Source organism: Dipodomys ordii, unplaced genomic scaffold (assembly GCF_000151885.1).
Source record: "Dipodomys ordii isolate 6190 unplaced genomic scaffold, Dord_2.0 Scaffold68, whole genome shotgun sequence".
Classification (NCBI taxonomy): Eukaryota; Metazoa; Chordata; class Mammalia; order Rodentia; family Heteromyidae; genus Dipodomys; species Dipodomys ordii.
Window position 1 is genome coordinate 1,342,624 of NW_012267284.1, and position 13,633 is coordinate 1,356,256.

At 55.0% G+C, this 13,633-nt stretch overlaps 1 protein-coding gene across 1 annotated transcript in view; it reads left to right on the top strand.

The window, feature by feature from the left end:
• Positions 1 to 864: 864 nt before the first annotated feature.
• Fam20c (family with sequence similarity 20, member C) overlaps positions 865 to 13,633 on the top strand; it is a 49,082-nt gene continuing 36,313 nt past the window's right edge. The window contains exons 1-3 of the mRNA XM_013023559.1: positions 865 to 2,066; positions 3,995 to 4,173; positions 13,502 to 13,580. Of these exons, the coding sequence (XP_012879013.1) occupies positions 1,456 to 2,066; positions 3,995 to 4,173; positions 13,502 to 13,580 (869 nt within the window). The 5' untranslated portion in view covers positions 865 to 1,455. The remainder of the gene's footprint in view (positions 2,067 to 3,994; positions 4,174 to 13,501; positions 13,581 to 13,633) is intronic.

Sequence of the window (13,633 nt, forward strand, 5' to 3'; positions counted from 1 at the left end):
GGAGGGGGTGCTGTTGATTCCAAAGCCCTGTGGCAGCCAGGGAGGCCCCGAAGTCGAAGCTGAGTTTCTTTCCCAGGGTGTGCATCCCGATTTGGCACCGAGGGAAGGCGGAAAGGCGCACCCAGCCCGCCCCCACCCCCGCCCCGGCGAGGACCGCCCGCCTCCCGCACGTTGGCGCGGGGGAGGGGGGTGTGAGGGGGGAGCCCGGCAGGGCGCGGCGCCGTCGGGGTTAAGGCGCAGGCGTGGCCCCTCGGGGCGGGGTGGGCCCGGGCCGGGCGGGCTAGTAGGCGGCCTCGGCGCGATCCAGGCGTCCATCGCTGAGGACCAGGGTTCAGCGCGCTCTCCGCCTTCCTCTCTGTCTGCGGCGTGGCGGCCCCGTCGACCCTTCGTCCTCCTCCTCCTCGCAGACCCAAGCGCCAGGCACAAGGTCGCTGCCCGGCGGGGAGCTCGTCCGGCGGCGCAGACGCCCAGCGGCCCCGGGGAGGGACTTGGCCTGCGCGCGGCCTCGGCTCTTCTGGGAGGAGTCCGGGAGGCTGCAGCCGGCGCCGGGCCTCGGGCTCGGCGGCGGGTGGAGGTCCCGGAGAGGTGGCCAGGCCGAGATCCCGCTGGACTGGGCAGCTGCCGGAGTCCAGGCTGCCTCCTCTCCAAGCCGGGCCTCACCGAGGAAGGCGGCCTCTCTCTCCTCCGTGGCCCCGGGGAGCTGCGGCGGCATCGCTGGGCGCGGCCGAGGGGGAGGAGAAAGCGGCCGAGCGAGCGCGCAGCTGGGCCCAGCCGTGCCTCGCGGGGCTGCGACTCCGCCAATCTGCGGGCGCTGACGCGGGGGGCGGCTCCGGGCCGCTCGGATATCAGTCGGCCGGGCGCGGGGCGCCGGGAGCTTGGTCGAAGCGGGCGGGCTGTGCTCCCTGGGACCGAGCAGCTGCACCTGCCCGGCCCTGCCGCCATCCTGTGCAACTCTCCCGCCCCTTCCCCGAGGCCTGGGTCTCCGGGACCGCGCGGCCTGAGCAAAACCCAGCCGTGCGCTAAGCACCCGCGCGCTCTGGCGCGCAGCGCCTACCGTGGCCCAGCGGGAGAGCCGTGCGGTGGAACGGATTCCCGGGTCCCAGGCCGGGCTGGGCAGCTGCATCGCGGCCCTGAGGGTCAGATGAATACCGGCTGCACCCCTTGCCACCCGCCGCTGGGCGCTCCCGAGAGACCAAAAGGGACCAGCCCCGAGATGGCCCGGAGAACCGGTGCATTGGCGGCGGGTCCTGTCTCTCCACGTCGTCCTTGCCCGGGAACAATCCGGGAGCTGGTAGCTTAGCTGCACTGGCTTCGGATGGACCTTGACCCGCGAGGCGGCGCCGCATTTGTGCCGAGCTCCAGCTGAGGGAACGAAGGCGGAGCGCAACTCTCGGCGGTGGGGAGAGGGGGCTTCTCCGAGTCCCGGACCCCTGCTTTCCCAAAGCGCGGCCGGCCATGAAGATGATCCTGGTGCGCAGGTTCCGCGTGCTCATCCTGATGGTTTTCCTGCTGGCCTGCGCCCTGCACATCGTGCTGGACCTGCTGCCCAAGCTAGAGAGGCGCGCCGCGCGGCCCTCCGGGGAGCCCGGCTGCTCCTGCGCGCAGCCCGGGGCCGAGGCAGCGGCACCCGGCTGGGCCCAAGCACGAGGAAGCCGGGCTGGGGAGCCTCCGGCTGCCGCCTCGGCCGCCGGCGATGCAGGCTGGCCGAACAAGCACACACTACGCATCCTACAGGACTTCAGCTCCGACCCGGCCTCCAATCTCACGTCCCACTCGTTGGAGAAGCTGCCACCCGCAGCCGAGCCGGCCGAGCGCGCCCCACGGGGCAGGCAGGAGCCTGGCGCCCCGCGACCCCGCGACCCCGCGCACCGGCCGCTGCTTCGAGACCCGGGGATCCGGAGGCCCGCGCCGCCCCTTTCCCCCAGCGGGGAAGGCTCGCTCTTGGCCAGGCTGTTTGAGCATCCGCTCTACCTGGGGGCTGTCCCACCCCTGACGGAGGACGACGTCCTGTTTAATGTGAACAGCGACCTCAGGTTCAACCCCAAGGCGGCAGAGAACCCCGACTGGTGAGCCAGGGCTTGTGGAGGAGGGCAGGGATGGAGTAGAGCCTCTAAAAGGCTCAGGCACACCCTTCCATAATAAAGGTGCTCCCCCAGAACCTGCTCCGCATCCTGGGCATTGGCATTGTGTGCGAGTGTTTGGGGACCCCCTGGGAAAGGGCTCTCCTTAAAGATACCCGGTGGGCGGGGCAGATGCTCCTCTACTCTTTGTCTACTGTGCTGATGATGGTGACTTCTTGCTGGAGAAGGGCTGCTGATTTGAGCCCTGGTGTGGGAGGCAGGCTGGACCCCTCAGGATCCTCAGAGCTCCTCATTTTTAAAAGAATTTTTGGGTATCAGGACTGGGGCATGAAGTCAGGGCCTTGACAGTGTCCCTTGGCTTTTCCTCTCAAGGCTGGTGCTCTGTCTCTAAAGCCACATCTCTACTTCTAGCTTTTTGGTGGTCAGCTGGAGATAAGAGCCTCATGGACTTTCCTGCCCAGGTTGGTTTCAAACTTCCATTTTCAGATCTCAGCCTCCCAAGTAGTTGAAATTGCAGGCATGAGCCACCAACTCCAGGCTCCAGTGCTTCTCTGACAAGGAAGAGCTTGGTTACCCCTGGCCTGGGTAGCCAATAATGAATGCATACATTGGAGAGCCTAGAGCTAGCTAGGCAAAGAGGGAATAGGAGCCATCTTCCCAGGACAGGGATTGGACCATGAGCTTTCAGACTCTCTGAGCTCTTCTGGGTAGCACTTTGAGAAGGCTTGGATGCACCTATTAGTCTTGAGAACTCATTGAACACAAAATCACACACGTATTTCCAGCAGCCCTGCTTTGATACCCCACCCCCCAAGGCCCTTCATTCTCAGTCACCCAGATTCAAATAAGCAGATGCTTGGGCAGTGAAATATTAACTACCAGCAAGGCCAGAACAAATAACTATCTGCAAAGGTTACCCAGCAGCAGAGAGAAGAGAAGGCCAGGATTCTGAAAACATCCACAAAACCCTTTCTCCTCTGAAATCTGATGGGGGGTTAAGGGGAGATGAAGGCTATGTTTTGGTTCTGCAGTTGTGAGCCATTTGGTAGTCTCTGAGCTTTGCTGACCAGATTTGAGAAAATGCTTAGAAATATAGGTCAGAAGAACGGATGTAGGCCTAGGGAACATCCAGTCCAGTCCAGGTCCAGGGGTCAGGACACAGCCTGGAGGGGGGTTTAGGAGTATCCAGCCTGCCCTACTGTCCATGGTAGGACAGAATTTGAGCGGGAAAGTCCTCGCCTACCAGTTGAATCTGTTAAGCAAGTTCCTCTTTCCTCCAGCCCAGCAAGCAGACAGACAGAGAGACGGTCAGACTGTCCCATGACCACAGAAGCCAGGACAGGCCATGTGGCTGACAGGTTCTCTCTTTGAGCCTGGAGGCTAGAGTAAAGGCCTGCCTCAGTTCTTGGTTCCTCACATAAGACTGCTTTCATTAAAATCCAGTATATCTCTGCAGCTGGTTCTTGCAACAGAAGCAGTGACCTGGAGAGATTGCTGGCAAACTGTAGGATGTCTGTGACTTTCAGGCTATCTGATTCAGAGATCCTCCTGACCTCTGCTCCAGGGAAGGGCTGACATCACCGCCCCACACACACACACACCTGACAGGCACTTTTGGTAACCCCAGGAAGACTGGACGCAGATAGCGCTGACGGCTTGCTGTTGTCTAGGCTTGCTGTCTGGTGGTGTCTCTTAAGGATGAATAGGAATTACAGGCCTTCAGGTCTATGATTAGGGGGTAGAAGCATAGGCCTGGAGGAAAGTGCAAACTCTGCAGGCCCCCTCTTTGAGCAGAACCCTTTCACAAACCTGCACTTTGAACCCCAGCTCCCAACCCTTGGCATCCATATCAGCTCCTTGGAGTTTTGTTTTGTTTTTTCCATTTGAGTCTGACCTATCTCCCTCTCTTCTAGGCCACACGAAGGCGCCCAAGGTGCAGAATTTCTACCCACCGGGGAGGGGGCAGTGGATTTCTACCCCAACTGGCTCAAATTCCACATCGGCATTAACCGATACGAGCTATACTCCAGACACAACCCAGCCATCGAGGCCCTACTGCAGGACCTCGGCTCCCAGAAGATCACCAGTGTGGGTAGGTGACGTGTGTGCCCGGGACACACAGGGGACTGACTTCCTGGGATGTGGTAGGGTGGCACAGGGCTGGCTTCCTGGACAGATCTGGGTGGTCCTGCTGTCTCACTACCAAGCCACACTTCAGGGAAGTACCTTAGAGGTATGATAGGAGGCAGGGTCTCCCTGGACAGGGAGCCATTCAACCCAGTCTCCAGGGTGTAGCAATTCAAAGGCGACATCTCTAAGGGCTTTGCAATCTGATTGGTCTCCCCAAACGGGGAGGGGAATAAAAATAACAGCATCCAGTTTCTGATTTCAGGAAAATGTGTCAGGGGCGGTTTCCCAGCACAAAGCTGGGTCTCAGCTGGGCTTTGGGCGATTGTTTGTTTGTTCTGGTCCTGTGAGTCACCCATGGCTGGAGAGGCTTGTTGTGGAGAGCCGGCTAAGGGCTGGGGCTCTACACTCGCACACAGGACAAGCCTCCATCCATGCCTGGACAGGGCCCCAGGCCTGCCTTCCTTCGGGTGTCTGCATCCAGGTTCTATACAGAAGGTCCCTCCTGTCACAGGCTTCAGTCCAGTTGCTGATACAGAGTGCTTAGAAGTGGCCTGAAGGCCAGCAAGTGTCTCTTTCAAGGCGTTTGTGGTTCAGCTGAGCTATGTACAGGAGGTCACTAGGCTGAGGAAGTTAAGACCGGCAGCTCCCTGCCCACCCCCACCCCATCCCCTTCGGCTCCATCAGCTCAATATGGGCTGAAAGTTGTCTTCCTCTCACCATGGCAGGAGGAATCTCAATGCTGCCAACCCCAGGTCCTGTCCTGCCCCTGGAGGGAAGATCAGAAGCTCTTGGCTAAGAGGGAAAAATTCTTGTGGATGTGGGGACTGTATCACAGACAGTCCCAGTAGGATAGCCCTCATACTGTGTGTGTGTGCGCGCACACGTGTGTGTGTGTACACGTATGGGTGCATACATGCATGCTAGTATTGGGGATTGAACTCGGAGCCTGACTTCACAGCATGTTCTTTAGCTTTTTTACTCGTGGATGGCACTCTACCACTTGAGCCATAGTTCTACTTTCAGAGTGTTTTTTGCTGGTTAGTTGGAGATAGGAGTCTCACAGATTTTCCTGCCCAGGCTGGCTTCGAACTGTGATCCTCAGATCTCAGCCTCCTGCGTAGCTAGGATGACAGGCGTGAGCCACCAGTGTCAGCTCCCCTTTCTCTCAACTGTGTAGATGTGGCTCCCAAAGAAATACCTTACCAAGGACGTGCGACTTAGTGATTTTTTTTTTCCAGCAGATTTTGACGGGCACTTTCTGTGTCGCAGACACTTTGAGAAAGAGGTGGGTGGCCTCAGATGTGTACAGAGGCAGGCTAGAGTGGGAAAAAGCTGCATGATCCCTAAGGTCAGTTGGCTCCTGGTGAGCCCTGCAGCCCTTGGCACCCACTGGGTGAGAGGTGTGGGGATCTGTCTCAGGAGATCAGAAAGCAGGAAGAGGCCAGGGACCTCTAGGACTTCACTGGCCCACCTGAGGGGTCCTCTTGCCCCTCTTGACAGGCCTGGATTTGGGGCCTCCATTGGACCTGACGCTTTGGGGAGGGTAGTGGGTACTTGACAGCACAGCACAATGGACAGTGCTCCTTATCTATTGCTGTAAAACCCCAACGCTGTCTGAGCCTCTATCTCTGTACCCATCTCTGCCTGAGTAGATGTCACGCTCATCCCTTGACTGTCGTGGTCCCCTGGTTCTAACCCCTCCCCTCCTGGGTAGGGGCCCATCCCCACACAGGCAGGATTCCTTCCTTATGCAGATTCCTAGTAGGTGTTGGAAAGTGGATTTTTAGACAGGCTGTCCATCCCCCCCCCCCAGGAAGGACATAGAGAGTTGCCAGCTTTACCCAGCTGCTGGCCAAGGTGACTTCAGGCAAACCAGTGCCGTCCCCTAGATCTCTGGCAGTGACCTGCAGAAGGAACAATGATAATCTAATTTCTACCTGCTCCCCACCAGTAACCCAGTCCCATACAACAGCAAATCTTGGCCCAACCTAGATGTCTCTGGGTGCCTGTTACTGACTCTGGCCCTCCTTGCTAGGGCAATGCATGTGCACAGGGTATGCCGGGTATGAAGAGATGCCCCCATGACCCCTGCCAAAGGGAGCCCCTAGATCCTTCATTGAATAAATACGCCTGAGGGGTAAGGGCAGAACCTGCTAGGTAGTCTCCATGTGGCACCTGCATTTCAGGGCAGGCTGAGCCCCCTAATCCGGGGAACCAGGCCTCAGCAGGTGTCTCAGTCTTCCCAGGGCTTTGCCTCACCCTGCTGCTCTGGGGCCTGGTGACCCCAGAATGGAGCTTACATTCATGGAAACCCTTCCTACCTAAGGAAGCAAGAGAGAGACCCCATAGGCATAGCAGACCACAGCAGCAGTGCCAGGTACCCAGACCCAGCCATCCTGCTCTGCAGAGCTGGCCCCCAGCCACACCGGTGTCTTCAGAGAATTCACTCTATCTTGGAGGTGGCTGCGTGCCAGTGTCCCCCTTCCTAGCTGCCTGGGCTGACTGACTCAGCCTGAGGAAACTGGACAGTAGATCTGTGGGTTTGAAGACCCAGGCAAAGGCCTTGGTTGGATGCATAAAAAGCAACTGCCTCTGGTCTGTCACTGATGGCTTATGCCTATAATCCTGGCAATTTGGGAGGCTGAGATCTGAGGATCACGGTGCAAAGTCAGCCCAAGCAGGGAAGTCCATGAGATTCTCATCTCCAGTAAACTGCCGTAAAGCCAGAAGTGGAGCTGTGGCTCAAGTGGTAAAGTGCCAACTTTGAGTGAAAAAGCTAAGGGACAGCACCCAGGCTATGAGCTCAAGCCCTGGTACTAGCAACACACACACACACACACACACACATACACACACACACACACACACACACACACACACACACACCTGACCCTGGTAGGGTCTTCATCCATACTCAGCTGGAGTATTGGGGCACCACTCAAGCCCTGGTACTAGCAACACACACACACACACACACACACACACACACACACACACACACACCTGACCCTGGTAGGGTCTTCATCCATACTCAGCTGGAGTATTGGGGCACCACACCAGCACCTCTCTTGACAAAGTCTGCCTACTGCCCAAATCCAGCACAGGGTGAAACCTTTGAAGGCCAACCATGCCTTTCAACTGAATAAACTGAGGTCCCAGGAGAGAGGAGATTTGCCCCTAGGGTACCACTTCTTTGCTTCTGGCCCATGGATGAAGACTTTAATCTTCAAGTTATTCATCTCAATATTAAACCTGAGCCTGGAAATGTAGTAATGTAACCCAAGAGATTCTGAGCCACCGCCTCCTCCTCCTCTTCCTCCTTCTTCCTCTCTCTCTCTCTTTCTTTCTCTCTCTCATTCCATTAAATCTCCCCTGTTCAGAACCACTTGATCCAATTCATGAGGCTCTGTGTGGCCTACAGCACAGCTGGCTTCTGTAACAGAGATTTATTTATAGCCAGGCTGCAGCCTGCCTGGTAACTGGCCTCTGCTGCCTTTAAAGAGGCTCCACATTCTCTCCACCTCTGCCCAGCTTGAAGTCAGGCCTGACAGTGGCTTCCGCTAGAGCCGGTGAGAATTCCACCACTATCATATACAATTAAGGATGTGAACGAATAAATGATACAATTAGGGGCTCGGCACTGTGGAATTTACTTTGAACCAGAAGAAAAAGAAATCTCACTGTGGTGAGCCGGGAGGGATAGATGGTACAGCTTCTGGCCAGAGGGTCAGAATTCAGAATTGTTTCCTTCAGGTCAGGAGGAAAGCCTATCTGAGAGAATGTCGAACAAAGGGAACTGAGGGGGGTGGTGGTGGGAAAGGGGGGCTCCACCAGACAAAAGAACAAACCAGGCTGGAATCTAGGATACTTAGCCAGGAACCTTCCAAGGAATAAAGAGTCCTGGGCTAGGGGCAGCCCAGGGAGGTGGTGCCAGGGGGTGGGGCATGGTACCCCATCTTATTACTTGGAGCAGACAGTGGTATATCAGCTAGAACAGGCCCCTCCCTCCCTCTCTCCCTCTTACCTGGACAGCCCCTCATAGGCCCAGGCAGAGAGGAAGACCTGAAGAAACCCAAATGCTGGACCACCCCAAAGGGCCCGCCCAAGACTGGAGATCCTCCCTCCAGGACCCCCAGCCCAGGGTGTCAGGACAAGGCAGTAGGTGGCTCAGCCCCTGCCATCGGATGGGAGATCAGGCACAGATGTTTCAAGGCAGCTGTGATTTGGGACACTCGGAATGCACCTCCAGGAAAGGGCTGATGGGTCTGTTCTCGCTGCAGGGGTGACACGGCTCTACCAGAGCCGAGCTGTGCCGGGAGCATCTGGTGACTGCAGTTCTCAAAATAAAAGTGAGCTGCCTGGTAGACCAGGACATAAATAACCCCAGGAGGGAGGCAGGTGAGGCCGAAGCTGTTTCTGTCCCTCCACCCTCACAGCAGGTTGGGGGTGGAAGACCCTCTCCTCATTTATCTGGAGCGGACAGTGGCTACCACCCAGATTCCCACATCAGTGCAGGTGCTACAGGTCCAGGCTCCAGGGGGCCAGCCCCCTGGGTGTGAGCCACTGACAGATGGACACACCCCATGCCCTATTCTATGAGCTGCAGGTCAGGGACTATGTGTGTGTCTGAGTCACCTGGCCAAATTCCAGCCCAGGGGACTGGTTGAGTGGGTGGACAAGAACCTGGTGTGACATTCTCCAAATGTGATTCCCTCCCCAAGGGAAACTTTCCACTCCAGCACAAACATCTGTTCCTATTAATCTCCCTGAACAATCTTCACTCCGACCCTTAAAAAACAAAAAACAACAGAGGCTGAGTGTGGTAGCACACACCTATAATCCCAGCTACTCAGGATAGAAAGGTAGGAGAAAGACTTGTTAGGAAACAGTAAACTGCAATATCACACACACACACACACACACACACACACACACACACACACACACGATCTGCTCTGAAAAATAAAAGCAAAACAAGATCTGGGGACATAGTTCCAAAACATGAAACTACTAAGTTCAAATCTAAGTACTACCAAAATATTTTCCCAAAGACTATCTCTACACTAATGGGCAAGACAGTACTGTACAAGGCCCACTGGTTGTGTGTGTGTGTGTGTGTGGTGTTGGTACTAGGACTTGAACTCAGGACCTGGTGCTGTCCCTTAGGTTTTCACTTAAGGCTAGCTCTCTACCACTTGGGCCACAGCTCCACTGCCAGCTTTTTTCTAATAAATTGAGAATAAGAGTCGCTCTCAGATCTTAACCTCCTGAGTAGCTAGGATTACAGGCTTGAGGCACCAGTGGCTGGCTAGCCCGCAGTCTTAAAAAAATGAATTGGTTTGCATGAAATGCCTGTCCTGTTCCGTGGCCTCCTCATCCTCCCTCCCCACGGCTGGGCAAGAACCCTAGCCCTGCCCACATCACTCTCCTTCAAATGCTCATCTCTCCTCCCACATGTGCTTTGCTTTCTAAGAGTCCTGGTAGGTTGCCAGAGCATTCTAGAAGCCTCCCAAGGCTCTTTATGATATATGAAATAGTTCCTCACTTTGTGCTATGTTTTGGGGGACAAGGATGGGCAAAGCCCAGGGGATTATGAGGTAAAGCTGGCAGTGGGGTTATGAGATAAAAAGATTGCTCTATTGTTAAAAGGTATGGCAATGGTAAACTTCAAAATACAGCCAGTGTGGGGCGGGGAAGGTGACTCAGTGGTAGAGCGCTTGCCTTGCGTGCATGAGGCCCTGGGTTCCATTCCTTAGTGCCACATAAGCAGAAAAAGCCAGAAGTGGTGCTGTGGCTCAAGTGGTAGAGCGCTAGCCTTGAGCTGAGGAGCTGAGGATCAGCGCCCAGGCCCAGAGTTCAGGCCCCACGACCGGCAAAGAAAAACAAAAACAAACAAAACAAAACAAAATTAAAAAAAAAAAACAGTCAGTGTTAATTAACAGCCTGTATTAGCCCATGTCTGGGTGGTTCTGGAGACGGGGGGTTGGTAAGTGGGAGGGGACCTCACTGTGGAGACCCAGCAGGGTCTGGTTTGGATGATGGTATGAGGCTTTGGGGGGGATGGCTACAGATGGACATGGTTTAGACAGCGGGAGGTACAGTCACCCAAGATGTGTTTGAGGTATAGCACTTCCCTGAGGCTGTTGTAACATCATTTGTTGGTTTGTTTTGTGACTGTACAGGGATTTGAACTCAGGGCCTTGTGCTCTGGCTTGGCTTTTTCCACACAGAGTTGGGATTCTACTACTTTAGCCACTTCTAGCTTTTTTTTTTTTTTCTGGTCAATTGAAGATAAGAGTCTCTCAGAGTTGCCTTCCTGGGCCTCACATCTCAGCATCTAAAATAGCTAGGATTATAGACAGGAGCAGCTGGTGCCCAGCTCTGCCTGGTAATACCTGATCAGTTGTTTGCCTCATGGGGAGGGTCAGAGAAACAGTGAGAATCTACTTAAAACAAGAATGATTGAACTGCGAGGCTCATGGTGGTTCATGACTGTAATCCCTGATATTCAGGAGGCAGAGATGAGGAGTATTATGATAGAAGGCCAGACTGAACCTCCCCCCTTCCCATCTCAACTAATAAGCTGGGCTTGGTGATGCTTTCTATAATTCTGCAGGAGGCATCATAGGAGGATTGCAAGCTGGGGTTGGCCCCTGGCACCCTCTACCTCCCCCCCCCAAAAAAAAGGAAAGAAAAACATACAACACTATCTGAAAAAATTAAGTGTAAAAGCCTATCTAGGAAACACAAAGCCCAGTACCGCCCATAAAAAATTACAGGATTTGAATAATATTTTGTTATTTTAGGATCAGAATTAATAGTCATTAAAGTGATGTTCCCAAGACCCACCCAGGAAGGAATAGTTAAACCCAAGAGACACTCCCCTCCCCACAAACAAGCCCATCCAATAGAGTTGAATAGACTCAATCATTGTTGAACCCTCTTACCCCTACGTGTACTGAGTGTTCATTGCAGAAATCTAGAAAGTTCCAATAAAGGAAAGTAGAGAATGAGAGTCATCTTCAGGTTTTCTCCAGAGAAGTAAGTGAGGGCCTATCTGTGCACCCCAGTTTGAAAAAGTGTGTGCTCTGCATTCCTGCTTTTTCAGAAGACATGGCTCCTGAAGTAGAAACGTTTCCTAAAGCTGTTTCTTAATGGTTGACTCACGGCCTCCAAAGGCCCCCACTCCCTCTTTTCTTTTTTGGTGCTGGTCCTGGGGCTTGAACTCAGGACCTGGGTGCTGTCCCTTAGCTTTTCCTCTCAAGGCTAACTCTACCACTTGAGCCACTGCTTCACTTCTGGCTTCTTAGTGGTTTACTGGTATAAGAGTCTCACAGACTTTCCTGTCCAGGCTGGCTTTGACCCGCCGTCCTCAGATCTCAGCCTCCTGAGTAGCTGGGATTACACAGGTGTGAACTACCAGGTCCCTGGCTCTAAAAGCCCTTGGTTGATCTATGGGGAAGGTGAAAGGCAGCCCCACCTCCCCTCGTGTGGTGCTCCCCCACCAGCCCCTGGCCACATACCTCCACCTCCAGCACTGGGCCTCTGTCTCATCCTGTGTTGTAGGAATCTGCAAGTTCCATTAGCAAGACATTGCAGAACGCCAGGGAGCAGTCTAAGTTGCTGGCACCCCAGAAACTCCTCTACCCTTCCTTTGATTCTGACCACCACCACAGCCTTGTGAAAGAGGCCAAGCAAGCATCCTGAGTCCCATTTTACAAAAGGGGAAACTGAGGCAGGAAAGGTGAAGACCTCCCCTTCCCCCCCCCTAGAGTGCTGGCTTTAGGAAACTGGTCAGACTAGAGGGGACCCTCCCTTACACCCCTCTTCCTTCGTATCTACAAATTAACCCCTCCAGGTCCTCCATCTTCCCCCATCCCCTCAGGCTATGGCCTCCCCTTTTGCACACACTTCAGGCCCCTGCCACCCAGACAGGAACAACACACACATTCCCTTTCCTTGCCCCCTAATATCTTAAGCCTTCTTTGGGGGGATCCTAGCGACCCCCAGACCACTCTGCCATCTCCTGGTCCAGCCCTCGTTATCCACACTCACTGCCCTCCCTGCCCCCCCCGCCCCCCCCCGCCATGGGACCTGCACTCCAAGCTTATCCTAAATATGGGATGGCCTTAGCACCTCAGGCCTACCTGCACACCTGGCAGTCATCACCCCAAGGCCTCAGTGCATCTCATTTCGTCTCCTAGCTACTGTTCCCTTGGCAACCAGCATCTCCAGCTGTCACTCAAGGGTGGTCCCAGTCCCTCCATCCTCCACAGCCCACAGCACTCTGCCAGGTGTTCCCTGGCATCTGCCATGTCCACCTCATCCTAGCTGCCATCACTGGGTGCTCCTGCACCTGCCCAGTGCCCCCCACCTCTGGCTTTCAACTTCAGTGCTCAGCCATCTAGGTTGGTACTTGGGGACCCAGCTGTGTTCATCTATGCACAGCCGTCACTCCATGCCGGTGTGCCTGGCCTCGGCTGGCTTGGGCCTGCCCCCTCCAAATCCCTGCACCTTGCTCTGTCCCTGCTGGGGTGGGCAACCCTCCAATGGTTCCTTCTCCATTGACAGGAAGATCCAAGCCAGCGCTGATGGCTGCACCGTGAAGTAATCCTAGTATTCAAGAGGCTGAGATCCAGAGGATCACAGTTTAAAGATAGCCCGGGCAGAAAACTTTGAGATGCTATCTCAAAAAGAATAACTCAAAAGAACTGGGCTGGAGGCGTGACTGGAGAGGTAGAGTGCCAGCCCAGCAATTAAGTCCAGCAAGTATGAGGCCCTGAGTTCACATGCTAAGGCCACAAAGAAAAGAAACAGTCAAAAAAAAAAAAAGAGATGTCCTTTTAGGAAGCTCTTCAGCCTTCTTAGCTGGCAAGGGACTGGAGTCATATGCTTTCTGGAAGCTTCCATCATTTATCATATCCCGACAAGAGGTGCTTAGGCCTAGGATCTTTCTGGAACTCTGTTCAGCTTCCTCCTGTGAACCCCAGAACCAGCTCTGGGGAGAACTCTGTCTTTCTAGGCACCCAGCCCACCCTCTGGGTCTTCCTTCCGCTGTTTACCTGGGTCAGGTCCCGACCCCTTGTGGGCACCAGGTGTGGGGGGAGGAGTGAGCACATGTGTACACATGTGCACGCATGCGTGTGTGCGCCTGCCTCTTCCCCCTTTCTCTGTGGGTTCACCCTGCCATTCTAACTGCTGTGACAACAGGATGGGGACCAACGCGGGGTGGGAGGGAGGCATTGCTAAGAGTCCCCTCCCCCAAAGAAAAATCTCTCTCTTTCTTGCAGCCATGAAGTCAGGGGGCACACAGCTGAAGCTAATTATGACGTTCCAGAATTACGGGCAAGCGCTATTCAAGCCCATGAAGTAAGTGTGGGCAGTACTGGGTGTGGGGTGAATGGGGGTCCAGGTACAGGATG